At 43.3% G+C, this 17661-nt stretch overlaps 1 protein-coding gene across 4 annotated transcripts in view; it reads right to left on the bottom strand.

The window, feature by feature from the left end:
* STK31 (serine/threonine kinase 31) overlaps window positions 1–17661 on the bottom strand; it is a 106255-nt gene that overhangs the window by 25866 nt on the left and 62728 nt on the right. For all 4 annotated transcript variants that reach the window (XM_050938585.1, XM_050938584.1, XM_050938586.1 and 1 more), the window contains 6 exons: window positions 5442–5543; window positions 4108–4188; window positions 3172–3297; window positions 1998–2123; window positions 1643–1729; window positions 752–901 (listed from right to left, as the gene is read on the bottom strand). In XM_050938585.1, the coding sequence (XP_050794542.1) occupies window positions 752–901; window positions 1643–1729; window positions 1998–2123; window positions 3172–3297; window positions 4108–4188; window positions 5442–5543 (672 nt within the window). The remainder of the gene's footprint in view (window positions 1–751; window positions 902–1642; window positions 1730–1997; window positions 2124–3171; window positions 3298–4107; window positions 4189–5441; window positions 5544–17661) is intronic.

The raw sequence follows: 17661 nt of genomic DNA, 5'->3' as shown, positions 1-17661 counted from the left end.
CCCGACCGCCCCCAGGCCCTCCCCCCCCGACTGCCCCCCACCGCCCATCCAACCCCTCCTCTCCTTCCTGACTGCCCCCCCGGGACACCTGCTCCCATTCAACCCCCTCCCAGTTCCCTGCCCTCTGACCACCCTGACCCCTATCCACACCCCCACCCCCTTACCACCACCCCAAACTCCCCAGCCCTTTATGCAATCCCTGCTGCTCCCTGCCCCCTCCTCACTACACTGTCTGGAGCACTCATGGTTGGCGGCACTACAGACGCACCGCCCAGAGCACCAGGACAGGCAGCCATGCCACCCAACTGGAGCCAGCCACGCCACCACACAGCACAGAGCACCGGGTCAGGCTGCAGCTCGGCAGCTGTGCTGCCCGGCAAGAGCTCAAACCCCTGCCTCCCAAAGCATTGTGCTGGCAGCACAGTGAGCTGAGGCTGCACGGGAGGGGGAACTGCAGGGGAGGGGTTGGGGGCTAGCCTCCCAGGGCAGGAGCTTAGGGGCCGAGTAGGAGGGTCCTGTGGTCAGGATGTGGCCCATGGCCCGTAGTTTGCCCACTTTTGGCATGCTTTCACATTTGAAGTAGTATTCAAAATACACTAGCAAATGACGAATTTGTTAATAAAATCTACCTTTATATTTTCACAATAAGGGATACCAAAAAAATAGCAAAGGCATTCACGATACAACTCATAATGCAGAATTCTGAGTGAGATTAAGGAAATCCTTGAATATATTTGAAAAAATATTTTACCACTGATTTGGTGAAGTCAAAGTCTCCAACTATTCCTTGTTTTCGATTCACAGCAAACACATTATTTGTATGTAGAGATCCATGAACTATATTAGCTTTGTGCAGCGTATGCAGACCACGTGCCACTCCTTCCATCACTTTCAATATTTCCTGATGAAAATAAACATTTTTAAAAACTGAAGGAGCCAAAAGAAAAAACTCAGCATGCTTCCCGTGCAGAACCATTGCAAGTATTCTGAATGGGAAACTACACGACACTTGGTAAGATTCTAAAGAGTTGCAGAGCCAGTCAAAAAAGAACCCAGTCATACCTGGATTAATCATTTTGAAAACAAATGTAAATACCCGTTTGGATATAAGGATTCATAACTGGCTCTGTCCTGACAAGCAATGCAAGAGAAAAAGCCATTCACAAAACTTATGACCATTTATTTAAAAAGAAGGCTATGCAGCCAAATGACTTTCAACGGTAAACAAGCCATCTGAGGGAAGGATAGGTAGGAAAGAAAATGATAGGACGAAAACTCAGACAAGAGTAATCATGATCATAGTATTTTAAAATTTGCTTGCCAATATATTTTTAAAGGATAGCAACAACAACAAAGGCTGGAATGTTCAAAGGAGCGTAAGTAAGTAAGATCCCCACCTCCAGGGTCATTTGAAAATCCCAACCCCAGTGACTGGACACTAAATTGAGGTATTCATAAAAACACAAACTGTCATTTTCCTTTGCAGGATTTTATCACGCATCAACCATGAATGCAAGTTATATGGCCACATTACTGGGCAGCAAACAAAAAGGTGAAATAAGAGAAAAGAGGATCAAGTTGGTTTAAATATTTGTTAAAAAAAACTTTGCTGAAATTTTGAACAAATTACTCTATTACTTACTTCTGAAGTTAAAGGTGTACTCGCTTGCAGTGCTCCTAGACTCGCTCCTGGGTAATATGGGACCATCAGATATACCAAAGGATCAGACTTAAACAAAAAAACCCACAGATAATAGACTGATAAAGAAGGGGATTGCAGTTAAAATATCTATTTACTGCAAAGTTAACTTTTTTACACATTTAGCGCATATTAAGTCCTCATTAAACCAAATCAATTTCATTTGATTTTTTTACATAAGATCTGCATTGAAGTTTTTCTATCCAAAGCTTTGGTTAAAAAACAAAAAGCTTTAACAAATTATGAATCTTCTAGATGAAAAATAACAATCAAAAAAGGATGTCAATCTAGAACTTACCTTGCACAGAAAAAGGAACATCAACTGTAATAATCCAGATTTTTCCTTAAATTCACTCCAAGCTCTGTGATATCTGGCTGTTCTTTCTATCACTTTTGCCTCTGTGCTCACATCTACCGCATAGCCCTCAAAACAAAGAATTTTCAGCTGATTCCTAAATTAATGTTGTTTATGTGGAATTACTATATTTTATTTTTACGAACAATTACATGACAAATTCTATTGAGTGATCTTCTGTTATACTGAATTATAATGCTCAACCTAGGATCTGAGAGATCAGTCCCAAATTTTGTTTGTGAACGTTTAAAGTGTTGGACTACCAATACAGGTCCAGTGTTCCCATTGCCCAAACAGTATCATAGCCAAGTTAACAAGCAGTGTTTACACCAGTGGTGGGCAACCTGAGGCCCATCAGGGTAATCCGCTGGCAGGACACGAGACAGTTTGTTTACACTGACTGTCCACAGGCACGGCTGCCCGCAGCTCCCACTGGCCATGGTTCACCATTCCAGGACAATGGGAGCTGTGGGAAGCAGCAGCCAGCACGTCCTTGCAGCCCGTACCACTTCTCTCAGCTTCCATTAGCCAGGAATGGCGAACCACGGCGACTGGAAGCTGCAGGGGGCCGTGCCTGCAGACTGTCAATGTAAACAAATGGTCTCGCAGCCCACCAGTGGATTAACCTGACGGGCCGTAGGTTACCCACCACAGGTTTACATTGTTCCACCATTAACTTCATACTTCTTGATCTCCTGAACACTAGTGGGTAGGAGGGGAAGTGTGGCAGTGGAAAGCAGAGGAGACACCCAGGAATCATTAGGGAAGATGTCAGTATGAGTAGGATGGAGATTGAATGCACCAGGAATAGGGAGTGACAGCCAGTAAGAGTAGGGCCCACTGACGCACAGGAATGGCAGTCAGCAAAAGGAAGGGACATGCCTGCAGCTGCCCCCAGAGAAGTGAAAGAGGAGAAGAGAGATGGAGACAAACAGCAAAAAAATAACATTGCTTTGGTAGTGATCCAAGAGCCTAGCGGAATTATTAGCATTTACAAGGGTCCTACTGAAAGTAGTAAAGAAGCAGTTACTGAGTTCAAGCAGATCAATATACTCAGTAAGTTACCAAGAGAGCTCCACATACAGCTAAGAACTGAAAGTCAGTGACAGAAAATTACCTTTAAAAGAACCTTCTGTTCTTGAACTGCTGAACACACTAACGGGTGCTTCGTGCTCAATTCCTTAAGAGGTTCAGCATCAAGAAGATCCCGTTCTAAGCTGACTGCCAGAAGTCCACCAGAGTTCTGGAGCACACACATGCAAACACAACCGAAATGCCACTAACTAGTTTAATAATCCAGACACTGCATATTGCTGAATGCTTAATATTTATCAACCGCTACTGATAATGCAGGACACTTACCATAATGTAAGGAAGGTCAAATTTAGGCTTAAAATAAGTACTCTTTTTTAAAATCAAGAGAAAGTTTCCATTCGGTGATTCTCCGCCCGCCCCACCCCGGTGTTAAATAAGTTAACTTGACCTTCATTCCTTCAATACATATAATTTGGATTTAATATGTCAATGTCATATACGAGCCACTGACCGCCCATCTACTTCACAGACGTTAAAAACCTGAGCTCCTGACACATATAATACATGGTTTTTGTTTTCTCCTCCCTTCACCCTGCCCCAGACACAGCTAGTCTTAGCATTTCATGCTGGGCCAGCATTTAGGTGTTAGTGTTGGTGAATTAAACCATAACATGACCAGTAAAGCTGAATGTGTAATTCCACTGAAATCTGGATACCATATTGGAATTTATTTTCTAGTTACTGGCATGAATGGGTGACACTGTAAGTGTGTGTGAGAGAGAAGTCTCTCTGGGATGTGAATAATGAAATCTCTCGCTTGTTTAAAGCTTTCATTTGATCCATGACAATATTTTCAGTTGTTAAACTTATAATCGGACTACTGCCCTTAAAGACTTCATCACTTACTAGAATCTTTGGCATCTCTTGCTTTATGGCATATTTAATGAAGCTACTTCCCCTACTCTCAAATACATACTCTCAGTTCCCTGCCCTTAGAAACACAGCAGGGGCTTCTTACCATATACTTCAGAATTCCCGCTTCTGGATGAAGGAGTGGCAGCTCAGGGAACCATTTCTGCACCAGGTAAGTAAGCGTCTCCTGAATTAGGGATATATTCATCAATGCGACCGCCTCCGCATACAATACGTACAAGTATATATCAGAAAATACATTAACTGAAGTGTGGCCTGTATGTCCACAAAACCTCAATTTCTGAAAATATGAAGAGCGGAACCTACCCTCTTCCAGTTACGTCACTCAGAATGCAACTGGCTTTCACTTTTTCACAGCAACAGTACTATAACAGCCTATTTGGATGTATTTTTAAAAACAGAGTTTGTGTGGTAATTTTAGGGACCACTGGATACACCCATCCCTTAGAAAAATATAATCCACCTCCTTTCTCGTCAAAGTAGCCAGGGGAAGGCAGCTTTTGAGAGACTAGCTGCTGAAGAGAAGTTCCTACTTACTCTCCTCTCCTTCCCCAACCTAAAAGTGGGTCAAAGGACAAAGAGAGGGGAACCCCAGTACCACCGCCAGAGGCAGCCCAACCTCAGCAGGAACAATCAGGGGAAATCAGAAGCAAGGCAGCCAAACCTTGGAGTTGGTGAAACAGGCCACAGTTCTTGCCACCTCCAGCCACCCAACAAACCTGTAACATTTAGGTATTACTGTAACTCATGCCCAGCACTGCATTACCAGAGGTCCTGTTCCTGTTCTCCCTCTTCCTATTTCTAAAGAGAAGTGGCCACGGATTCTGGAATCCTCCCTCCATGTAGAGTATTTAGGAAGTGGGAGATCACTGGTGTCAGTCTTGCCTTCAACTTGGAGGAAGGACCTCCCCCTTCACTGCCCTGATCCTATCCCCCATATCACATGGATAAAGGCTTTCTTCAGCCACTGTGCTAATCATCTTCCTACTGCTCTGGTGAGGGGACTGGGGCTCACACTTCCAGATTTTCCTCTACCATTCATTTTGAAAAAAGGTGTATCCAGTGGAAAAGAGGAAAACGGATGATTATCTCCCTCCACCTTGGAGAATACTATTTCATTTCAGAGGCTTTACTGAATATGAGCATCTAACGAAGTGGGTATTCACCCACGAAAGCTTATGCTCCAATACTTTGTTAAGCTATAAGGTGCCACAGGACTGTCACTTTTTACAGATCCAGACCAACACAGCTACCCCTCTGATACTTGAATATGAGCGTGCCTTTAGTCTTTCCTTTCAGTACTGTAACATTCATCCTTTAGATTTTACTGAGAATGAATGTATATAATAAAGCAACTGAAATGTAAATGTGGTTCATACGACTACACAGTTTAAGTTGCTTACATAAATTGATACTTACATATTCTTCTTGTTCATTGTATATTTCCTGAATAAGATTGTTTCTCAGTCCAGTGATTTCTTCTTTTATTTTTGTTATTTCATACTCACTGTAATCATCAGACTGCATGCAGAAACAATAAAATTACCATCGTAGATGCGTCTCAAGAAATCATACTATATAATGTAACCTAGCACATAAGACCTAAAAAGCAGCTTCCATATTACATTATAATTTGAGAATGCAGTTTATTCTCAAAAGTATTCTAGGATGAAGGAAAGTTACTAATATCATCAGACCTCTTTTTTTGCTTTTCTAAACTATCTATTTGCTGTAATTTTCTTCATTCTCTTTTTTGAAAATCCTCTGGACACCAATAAAATCTAATGGTTAGAAAGGGCATTCAGCAGCTCACCCAGGTGGGTGGCCTAAATTGTTGTCACAATAAAATTAGAGGTTTGAATGACTGGACAAGATGCTACACCAGATTTAGATCTTATCTGAAGGTCCCTGGCCATTGGCTTCATTTTAGAAATAAACTTTACAGAACCTGGACAGGAAGAGAGATAAAAAATCAGATTGGAGGGTGTGTTCACTTCAGTAGTACACATTGGAGATCCGTCTCTGTCGCTGAGGAGAAAATTTTTTTTCATATGATTCCTATAATTTCTTTAAAAACATTTTCTATCAGATACATTACTGGAACTTTTGGGTCCGATTTTCAGACCCAGACCAGGCACACTGGCCTAGAAAGACATGCGAGGGACACAAACACATTGAAACTTTTCTGTATATGGAAAACTACACATACGGCTACAAATACGCAAATCAACATTTGTGTATTTACATAGCTAAGCGTGCACTTATCAAGCTAGGTGGTACTTGCTCAGTAGGAATGCAAACACTTGCCTACCTGGCAACTGGAGATTAGTCCCTCTGAAATGTACTGTAATAGGAAATGTTTTAAACAGAGCTGGGGAAAGGAATGCAAATTTCATTTCACGGAGGAGTTTGGGATTTCAAAATCTGTTTGCATTCCAGTTCAGAACAAAACCTGAACATTTCAAAATACTTTGTGAAAGAAAATTCGTTACATATTCATTTTGACATTTTAAAATGTTATATTATAATGCAGAATATAAAACAAAAAAAATAGAAATAAAAAGTCATTTCAAACAGACAAATCAAAATTGGGCTGCCAAGCGATTAAAAAAATTAATTGCAATTAATCACACTTTTAAACAGTCATAGAATACCATTTATTTAAACATTTTAGGTGTTTTCTACATTTTTATTTAATTAATTTCAATTACAACACAAAATACGAAGTGTACAGTGCTCACTTCATATTTATTTTTTATTACAAATATTTGTATTGTAAAAACCAAAAGAAATAGTATTTTTCAATTCACCTCATACAAGTACTGTACTGCAACTCTATCATGAAAGCTGAACTTACAAATGTAGAATTATGTACAAAAAATAACTGCATTCAAAAATAAAACAATATAAAACAACCTACAAGTCCACTCAGTCCTACTTCAGACAATCACTCAGACAAACAAGTTTGGTTACAATTTGCAGGAGATAATGCTGCCCACGTCTTGTTTACAATGTCACCTGAAAGTGAGAACAGGCGTTCGCATGGCACTGTTGTAGCCAGCATCGCAAGATATTTATGTGCCAGATGTGCTAACGATTCATATGTCCCTTCATGCTTCAACTACCATTCCAGAAGACATGCATCCATGCTGATGACGGGTTCTGCTCGATAATAATTCAAAGCAGAGTGGACCAACGCATGTTCATTTTCATCACCTGAGTCAGATGACACCAACAAAAGGCTGATTTTCTTTTTTGGTGGTTCGGGTTCTGTAGTTTCCACATCAGAGTGTTGCTCTTTTAAGACATCTGAAAGCATTCTCCACACCTCGTCACTCTCAGATTTTGGAAGGCACTTAAGATTCTGAAACCTTGGGTCAAGTGCTGTATCTATCCTTAGAAACCTCACGAGTACCTTCTTTTTATTTTATCAAATCCGCTGTGAAAGTGTTCTTAAAACAAACATGTGCTGGGTCATCATCCGAGACTGCTAGAACATGATATATATGGCCAAATCTGGGTAAAACAGAACAGGAGACATACAATTCTCCCCCAAGGAGTTCAGTCAAAAAAATTAATTAACGAACTTTTTTTTTTTTTTTTTTTTTTTTAAAGAGCATCATCAGCGTGGAAGCATGTCCTCTGGAATGGTGGCCGAAGCATGAAGGGACATATGAATGTTTCGCATATCTGGCAAGTAAATACTTTGCAACACCGGCTACAAAACTGCCATGCAAACACCTGTTCTCACTTTCAGGTGACGTCGTAAATAAGAAGTCGTCATCAGTATCTACCGTAAATGTAAACAAACTTGTTTGTCTTAGCAATTGGCTGAACAAGAAGTAGGACTGAGTGGACCTGTAAGCTCTGAAGTTTTACATTGTTTTGTTTTCAAGTGCAGTTATGTAACAAAAAAAATCTACAATTGTAAGTTACACTTTCATGATAAAGAGATTGCACTATAGTACTTGTACAGCATAAATTGAAAAATACTATTTATTATTTTACAGTGCAAATATTTGTAATAAAAAATAATTACATTAAGTGAGCACTGTATATCTGTATTCTGTGTTATAACAGAAATCAATATATTTGAAAATGTAGAAAAACATCCAAAAATATTTAATACATTTCAATTGGTATTCTATTGTTTAACAGTGTGATTAATCACAATTTATTTTTTTAATCACAGTTAATTTTTTAAGTTAACTGCGAATTATCGGCAGCCCTAATCAAAATGTTTAGTTCAGAAAGTGCAGAAACAGGATGTTTTGACAGTGTAGAAAAAAAAAAAAAAGAGAAAAATTCCATCAAAAAAATTTCAGTGAAATCTACACACTCTCAAGAAACCTTTTGGTTTTGTCTGAACTGCATTTCCTGACTAACTAATTTTGAATCTGTTTGGTTTCCTCTCTCATTCTCCAAAAGCTTGCTAGTACTTCTACACATTTAGAAGATCTGACCTGTCCTTGATATCCTGACAGTGAAAACACTCATCCATACCCTAACCATCTCTCATCTCAACTGTTACCTCTACCTCTTCCTCTCTGATCTCCACTCCGTACACATCACCATCTAGTCCCAAAACAGAACAGCTAAAAGTATCTTCCTAGCCCAATTAAACTACATCACCCTTTAAATTTTTCCATTAGCTTCTACAGTAAGGCAAATGGAAAATTTATTAGCAGATTATTTCCTTTCTTGTACTGATCTCATATTCAAAAATATATGAGCTGCACCTCTCTTCCTGCAAATAACTGAGCCTAGAGAGTAAGATTTATCCTTGAGGTGCGAGTACTTGGCTAAACCGCTTCTGCCATCTCCTCCAGATGATGTGGGTGAGATAATATCTTTTACTGGACCAATATCTGTGGTGAGAGAGAAGTTTTTGAGCTACAAAAAGCACGTTCTCTGAGACCTGAGGAAGAGTTTTTTGTACCTCAAAAGTCTATCTGTCTCACCAACAGACACTGGTCCAATACAAGATATTACCTCACCCACCTTGTGCATCTCATATCCTGGGATGAACAAAACTGCATACTCTCCTCAGATGACTATTTCCCAACGTTGAGTGGAAACACAAAATTGTTAAGAACAGATTAAGTATAAGCTTAATGGTAAACACTTGTTCCATTATATTACTGACATACATGAAAGAGGCCATCACAAAGGATATTTGAAGGACTTATCTTGAGTGGGACAAATTTGAGGGGAGAGGGCAGTAAGAGAAAGGTAATACATTAACAACTGTCCATTCTGGATCTTACCATTCCCTCCAAGACACGTGGAATGTAGCACGTTGTAAGGAAAAGTTAGAAGGAAAGAGAAATGAGATTAGGCAAAGCATCTGTCCCTGGTGCTCTTGTACCTCCTTCCCCACTGATGACCCTCACTCTTGTGCTTTGATTGGATATTAATAGGTAAACAGTGGGAAGGTACCCCAACTACTCGAGTATCAACTGGAAAACTTCTTAGTTCAGTGACCATTTGAGTGGTTCATCTGTTGACTGCAGAGGTTGTCTGCTAGTGTGTTCAGCATCACTTTTATGTGAATCTCTCTAATGAAGACATTCTCCTCAGAGAAGTCTGTGCGTTTTTTCAGTGTTTAGACTTGACCTCCTTGTGCTCCCTTGTCATTTTAGGTATGTCATAGTCATTGAGTTGTCTAACTGAGCTATCATATGGTCCTCCTTCAGACAGTCCTGGAAGTCTCAAAGAAACGGCACCTCACTGATCTCTAGGAACTAGTTTCTCGGGAGCCTTTCTGACCTTGCTGACTTTCCCTGTGCCCTGGGGTGTGTCAAGTACCCTGCAACATTAATATCTATGGTCACAATTTTGGATTCTGGATTGTGCAGGAAGGATGCTACCATCACATGGATTTGCTGTTTCCACCAACTTAGAGACCTGATCACTACATGGTATCCTCACATTCCTTTCCATCTCCTGTTGGAAACTGTTACAGGCCCTTAAGATCTATCATTTAACCTTCCTAGCGCAGCTTTACCCATGGAATAACCCCTACCGCAAAGAGACTGGAAATCCTAGGAGCTGGTATTGATGAATAAAACATGGTATTCCTCTAAGCCCAGGAGATCAGTGCCTGAATCTTGTCAGCCCTTTCCTGTGCTGTGAGCAAGCTGGCTCTGCATCGAGCTTGGCAGATGGTTCTCTGAAAGGGAATCAGAGAGTTCTTCAAGTTTGACACAGATAAATGTGCCTACAGCATGCAGGTCTGGTTAGGTTGCTTCTTCCAAGATTGTATAAGGTGAGTACTTAATTTAAGAAAAGATGCATCTGAGTCCCTAGACTCCTCGGGCAGGACACTATCTCTATCAGTAGCTTTGTGAACATTGTGTGTGTGGAGGATAGACTGCATGGTAACACTTTGTACTGACAGTGGCTATTTTCATAAGCATTCTGAAGGAACTGTGGGTATCAGGTCCTTCCACGTCTATTCATATAAGCTCCTGCCAGGTCCATTATCAGCTCCCTAGGGAGAGTGTAGCAAAAGGGAAGTGAAAGTCTGCATCCTCTATTCAGTCTTCTCCAACCCACTCAGCCTCTTAAAGTCTAACTCCGCTTGGATTCCGTCACTTCTTTTTCTTTCTGTGAAGAAAAGAGATTAGAGTCCTTGACTTTTTTGCTCTGAGGAACAGCCTCTGTTGCAAATAATTCTAGAAGGTGTGAAATTTCCTTGCGGGTGCTTGTCACTATCTATTGAGGCTGGAAAGAGGGGAAAAGACAGGATGTGCAGGAGCCTGAAGCTCCAGAATGCAACACAGATACTTCTTCTCTTATACCATCCAGCATGGGACAACTTGAACCCCTGTGTGCTGGAGACCAGAGGGGGGCAATGCCCCCCCCACTTTTTAAACAGGAGGCCAAGCCCCCAACTTTTGAGAATCAGAACTAGGCAGAGGCACACAACAAGAGGAGGCCCCTGGCCAGAACTGAGTGGTGTAACAGAAGAGCCCCTTCCCTGCTGGCAGAATGGAGGGGCAGCCAGACCATAGCTGAGAGTGATATTGCAACCTGGCACACAGGGTAACAAGAGCACTCAAATTTGGTTGTAGTTTTCTGTGCTACTTCTTGAACCAGGAGTCTAAGAAGTAGGATGATCCTGCCTGACGGCCTGCATGCTAGATGGGGGTGGGTGCTCAGAGGCAGACATACCGACTTTTTGGACTAGTAGGAGTTGGCACCTGACCTCTTAGTTTGTTCTCATAACTCTTGCTGCCAGCCTCACAGAACTGATGGCTCCATCCTCCATGAACACATCATCTGGGATATTTTATCTAGTACTGATATGGTTCTGGGGGGGGGGGGGGGGGGGGGAAGAAGGTCAAAGCTCTTTAAAGGCATCCCATCAGGATACTGAGACTGCACAAAGCATGTGATGACCAGTGAGATGGAAAGAGCTATGCTACCATTTCTAATTCTCTTCTAAGGGTGTCTTCCATCTTCCTGCCTGAAGGTTTTGAAGATGTCTCCCCTTGGCAGAAATTAACATGCCCTTTACAGGGACACCACAGCTGAGGAAAGATGAAGAGAATCTTGGAATTCTAGAACCTGGAAAGTTATCAGACTCAGCCTCTTCCCTTTGTTGGCCATTTTCCAGCTCTTCCTTGTGATTTTCTTGAAGGAAAAATAAGGAGATAGCAAATTGTTAGTTTTGAATTGAAGAAATACTCCCCTTTTCATGACCTCTCTCTCTGGCTAGATGTCAATGATGCCCAACATTCAAGCCAATTTTCAAGCACATCTGTTCCTCAGTGTTGTCATGATTCAAAAATAATAGTTCCCCTACATCAGCATCCCCCAAGGAGCTGGAGACCTGCTGTGCTTTTTTTCCCTCTGTTATTTTAAGCCTTTTTTGGATTTCTAATGTATTTTGCAGAATCCCCAGAGGATCAGTCTCTCCTAGTCCAGTGTTCTCTTTGAAGTCTTAGCCTGGGCAAAGACAATTTGTTTTGAGCCTTGTTGTACCTCATCATGTAATACAGAACTGTGGAGGAAGTGGCGGGGACTGCCCCTAAGAGATCCCAAATCCTCCTCTTGGGAAGAATAACTGTCTGAAAGGACGATGGATCCCTTGACTAATGGACTCAATTAACCCACTAAAAACCTGAGATGCATAACCAGATTTTTTTCTCCTTTTGAGGGAGACTGGACTGGGGGCAACTTAGTGCCTTACCCTGAGGTGCTTGCTCCCAGACTCCCAAGAGCTGAGTAGGACCAAGCAATAGAGGTGTTTCTGGGGAAGTTTTGGCAGGTGTTGTGAGATACAGAAGCCTCAACAAGCTGTCCATAAAGAGCCTTTTCCCTCTGACTCAGGGAGGGCTCTGGCCTGGGAACAATCACCTCAGAACTTCTCTTCTGTGGCTCCACAGAATATTTTCTTGCAGACACAGGAGCAGGTTGCCATTCAGCTCAATTCCTTTTGCCAGCTCTGCCATGCTGGAAGAAGGGAGAATTAACAGAAGAAAGGTGCATCGCAGGTGATGCTACTCAGAGAAATAAGGCCCTGAAATTTTGACTCAATCAAGAAGAGAAGATAGTGATCTCAAAATCATCTTTAAATCCTGGGCTGTGACAGATCAGGTGGGAGTGCTGAATTGCTACTCTGTCTGCTCAGACGAAAGGCAGAGAATCTGGTGAGATAGTGGAAGGAATGTAGACAAAACCTGAGTCTTGTGGACAAGTCTAAACTGCCCCAGGTATCTGCAGAACTGGAGTTCTAAAAAAACTTTTGTCCTTTTCAAGGCCCTATATAACACTTTCCCTTCCAATTGCCAAACCTTCTGTCTCTTGAAGTGTAATTTCTGCACCTTTCTCCGCCAATGACGCTAGTCTTCACAGTAGCCCATTCACCTGTTTCTCCCATCAGCATAAAGCATTGCTGGGGGATGGGGTTTATGTCATTCCCTATGTATGGAATCATCTTCCTTCTCTGCTCCATTAGCCTCTCTCATTTTAAACTTCTCTTCAAAACTCATCCATTCTACAGTGCTCACAATCACTGAAGTGTGTGTGGTTTAAAAAAAAAAAAACAATAAAATGTGCATATGCATAAACTGAACATATGCACGATGGCATTACTGTAACCTTCATCTGACCTCTATCACATTCCCCCTTAGCTGTCTCTTTTCCAACATGAATAGTCTTTTTAATCTCTCCTCATAAGGAAGCTGTTCCATAGCCAACCTTTTCTGTTGCTATTCTCTGTCCCTTTTCCAATTCGAATATATCTTTTTTTGAGATGGGGAAACCAGAACTACATGTAGTATTCAATGTGTGGGCATACCATGGATCTATATAGTGGCATAGGGTTATTTTCTGTCTTATCTACCTGTTTCCTAATGGTTCTTAACATTCCATTAGCTTTTTTTACTGCCTCTGCACATTGAGCGGATGTTTTCAGAGAACTACACAACATGATTTTAAGATCTCTTTCTTGAGTGGTAACAGCTAATTTAGACTCCATCATTTTGCATGTATAATTGGGATTAGGTTTTCCAATGTGCATTCCTTTGCATTTATCAACACTGAATTTCATTTGCCATTTTGTTGCCAAGTCAGCCAGTTTTGTGAGATCCCTTTTTAACTCTTTGCACTAAAAGTAAAATAAGCGGTTAGAGACAAAACGCATCCTTTAAAAATTGGAAGACAGGAGACAAAGGGTAGGAATAAAGGTCTGTTTTCAGAATGGAGAAAAGCAAATAGTGGTGTCACCCAGGGATCTGTACTGGTGCTGTTCAACATATTCATAAATGATCTGGAAACAGTGAGGTGGCAACATTCGCAGACAATACAAAATTGCTCAAGATACTTAAGTCCAAAGCAGACAGCGAAGTATATATGAGGATTCTGACATAAGGGCTCTGATTTCTGAAAACCTTCCTGGTCAAGATAATGGCTACCAGGAAGGTGACCTTCCAGGAATAATATGACAGAGGGCACGATGCCAGTGGCTCCAAGGGAGTCTTGACATGACCAGGTTTAGTCCCATGGGGGAATGGGTTTGCAAATTTGAGAGTAAAGTCTCTCTAATCCCTTGAGGAAGTGAATGGACATTGTGTGTGAGAACACCAATCTACCGTCCAGCAGAGGATAGAAGGCTGAGATTGCCCCTAGATGCACCTTGATCGATGAAATGGCTAGGCCTTGTTGCTTCAGATGGAGCAGATATTCCAGCACGGACTGGAGAGGTAACCGAGTTGGTGAGAGGCCTCATTGGGATGACAACACTGAGAAATGCTTCCTCTGGTGAGGTAAGTCGCTCTACCAGACGGTTTCTTACTACCTAGCAAGGTCAACTTGTTCTGAACAGTTCAGCTCTAACAGATTCAACCATGGATATTCCATGTGGTCAGGTGCAAGGCCTTGAGATTCGGGTGGAGCAAACAGCCGTGATCTTGCAAGATCAAGGCAGGAAGAAGTGGCAACAGGGTTGATACTGACAGATCCAGTAGCGTGCCACCAGTGTTGGTGCAGCCACACAGGGACTATAAGAACAACCTTTGTTTTGTCTTCCTTGACTTTCAGAAGGACCTTATCTACCAGAGAAATGAGGGGAAACGTGTAGAACAGGAGTTTTGTCCACACGAGTAGGAAGACATCTGTGAGCAAGCTCGGGCTGTAACCACATAGCGTGCAAAACTGCTGACATTTCCTGTTCTGCTTGGTTGCAAACAGATCTAAAACAGGAAACCGCCACTTCTGGAAGATGGATCTGCCTAGATCAAGGTGAAGGGACCACTCATGGTGAGAAGAGAAAGACCTGCTGAGGTGATCTGCCAAGGTGCTCCAGGCTTTCTGAAAGTGAGAAGCTTTGACGTGGATGGAGTGCTTTGCACAGAAGTCCCACAGGCGAATGGCCTCTTGACACAGGGTGGATGAGTGCACTACTCCCTCCTTGTTGGTGTAAAACATAGCTGCAGTGTTGTCCACAAGCACTCTCACGATTTTGCCCAAGGTCTGCCATAAAAACACCTGGCACGCTAGGCAGACCACTCTGACATTTATATGCAAGGAGAGCTCCTCCTGGGACCACAGGCCCTGAGGTGCTTGAGATGAGCCCCCCAACCTAGACAGAATACATCCACGATTAGGGATACTGATGGCTGGGGAGTGAAAAGGGAATACCCGTGCCCACCGATCGGGGATCCCTCCCCAAGTGGAGGGTGGTGAGGACCAGGGCATGAACTATAAGCACCGAGACCAAGTGCTGATGCCTCGGCAAGTACACCAATGCCAGCCAAGCCTGAAGGGGTCTGAGGTCTAGTCTTGCATGCTGTACCACTTAAGTGCACACAGCCATGTGACCCAAAAGTTTGAGGCAGAAATGGGCTGTTGTGACGGGCTGGGTCTTGATCTCCGATATCAGAGCTGACAGTCTGGGAGCAAGCCACTGGGAGGAAGGCTCTGGACCAGGTAGAATCGAGCAATGCGTCAATAAACTATCACCTGGGCGGGGATGAGAGTTGACTTTTGCTCATTTATCAATAGGCCCAGGGCTCTGAAGATAGCTTGGGCCAGAGTGATGCTGGCTCTCACGTAGGCCCCGAACCAGCTCTTGATCAGCCAGTTATTGAGGTAAGGGTAGACTTGAACACCACTCCTTCTGAGGAAGGCTACCACCACTGCCATGCATTTTGTGAAAACCCACGGTGCTGCCGACAGGCCAAAGGGAAGGACAATGAATTGGTAGTGGGTCTGGTGTATGAATCTGAGGAACCTTCTATGGTCCTGGAAAATAGAGATGTGGAAATTAGCTTCTTTCAACTTGAGGGTGGCATACCAGTCCCCTGGATCCAGGAAAGAAATAATAGAGGCCAGAGAGACCATGCAAAACCTCAGTTTCTTGAGACAAATTGTGATGCGACACAGGTCTAGGATGGGTAGAAGACCCCCTTTGGCCTGCAAGATTAGGAAATAGTGGACTAAAATCTTTCCCTCTCAAGTTCTGAGGCACCTTCTTCACCACCTTTACCCGAAGGAGGGCTTGCACCTCCTGGACTAGAAGTTGCTCATAAGAAGGGTCCCTGAAGAGAAACGGGGATGGAAGAGAGGGGTGGAAGAAAACTGAAGAGTGTAACCTTCCTCCATTGTACACAGCATCCAACAGTCTGATGTGATGATGGACCATGCTCAGCTGAAGTAGGAGAGTCAGTCTGAAAACAAAGAGGGGGCAAGATCCGATATGGAAATTGATAGAATGCCCTCAGATGCCCCTTCAGAAGTTGTGCTTGGGGCCTCCCGGATATGTGTGCGAGCCCAGTAGTGAGGCTGAGGGTTGCCCTGGAATCTTTCAGGCCATGGAGTTTTGCACATGTCTGTTCGAAGACGGACGTTCCCTCACATGGAAGGTAATGAATGGACTGCAGAACCTCTGGCGGCAGTCCCAAGGATTGGAGCCAAGAAGGATTGCTGATGCCATGTCAGATGCATCTAGGGCAGCCTGGACATAGGCCCTGGCTACAGTCTTCCCTTCCTCCAGCAAAGTGGAGAATTCTTGTCTGGACTCCTTAGGCAGCAAGTCCTTGAATTCTGACATGGAGTCCCAGACATTATAGTCATACCTCTCTGGCAAGACCTGCTGGTTGGAGATGCAGAGCTGTAACCCACCAGTAGAATAAATCTTTCTACCTAACAGGTAGACTTCTCTGAGTCCTTTGGCTTGGGGGTCGCAGCGTGCAGACTTTGCATGTCTCTTTCATTGGCCACTGCAACCACAAGGAACTCAGGATGGGGACGGGAACATAAGTATTCATACCCTTTGGTGGGAACACAGTACTTTTTCTCTGCTCTTTTTGAAGTGGGAGGCAGAGAGGGGACCTGACCAGTCCCGTAATAGCCTCACTGAAGGTAAGGTCACCTTTGACAGGGCCGCTGCAGCCAAAATGCCTATCAGGCAACATGAGGAATCTTTAAGCACCACCACTTTCACCCCTAGGTTAGAAGCTACCCTTTTCAATAGCTCCTGGTGAGCTCTGAAGTCATCCTGAGATACCTAGCCTCTTGGACCCAACACAGTTTTGTCTGAGAAGGAGGAGGCTTGTATTGGTAAGTTGCACTGATCACATCATGCAGCCCGAAGACCTAAGTATTGGTACCTGACTTCATACCAGAATCCAGGTCAGGTGCTGGATGGTGCAACAGAGGGGCCCTTTTCTCTCACACCACCGAATGTAAACGGCTGGAAGGCAATCCCAGCACTGAGGGAAAACCCCACAAATTCCAAAAGGGCCTCTGGACCTGCATAGGCTACTGCCCACCAGGCCAGGGACTTTGGACAGCACCCACACTGGGATCCAATGGGACCTATGTCAAATACTGGTTAACAGCTCCTTTGTTGGGTGCATGGTCCTTGGACTTGTCAGCTTGGGGGCAGGGAGGGACAATAGGGGGCAGTACCCCTCACTTCCGCCAGCTGCTGACGAGGGTCTGGGGAATGGTGACAGAGTGGGAAAGTCTTTGCTGACATCAGCAGAGATGGTTTTCCTCTAGTCAGTTCCAGAGGATCCAGTGCCAGATAGGAGCTATGGGGAACATGCTCCCTTCTGCTTGGTGATCTCGGAAGTTGCCCCACGGGGATCGGCGGTACCAGGAGAACCATCAGGTCCCTGGCCATTGC

Source organism: Gopherus flavomarginatus, chromosome 2 (assembly GCF_025201925.1).
Source record: "Gopherus flavomarginatus isolate rGopFla2 chromosome 2, rGopFla2.mat.asm, whole genome shotgun sequence".
Classification (NCBI taxonomy): domain Eukaryota; kingdom Metazoa; phylum Chordata; order Testudines; family Testudinidae; genus Gopherus; species Gopherus flavomarginatus.
The sequence above is the reverse complement of the archived record's forward strand: the minus strand, read 5'-3'. Positions and strand labels throughout refer to the sequence as shown.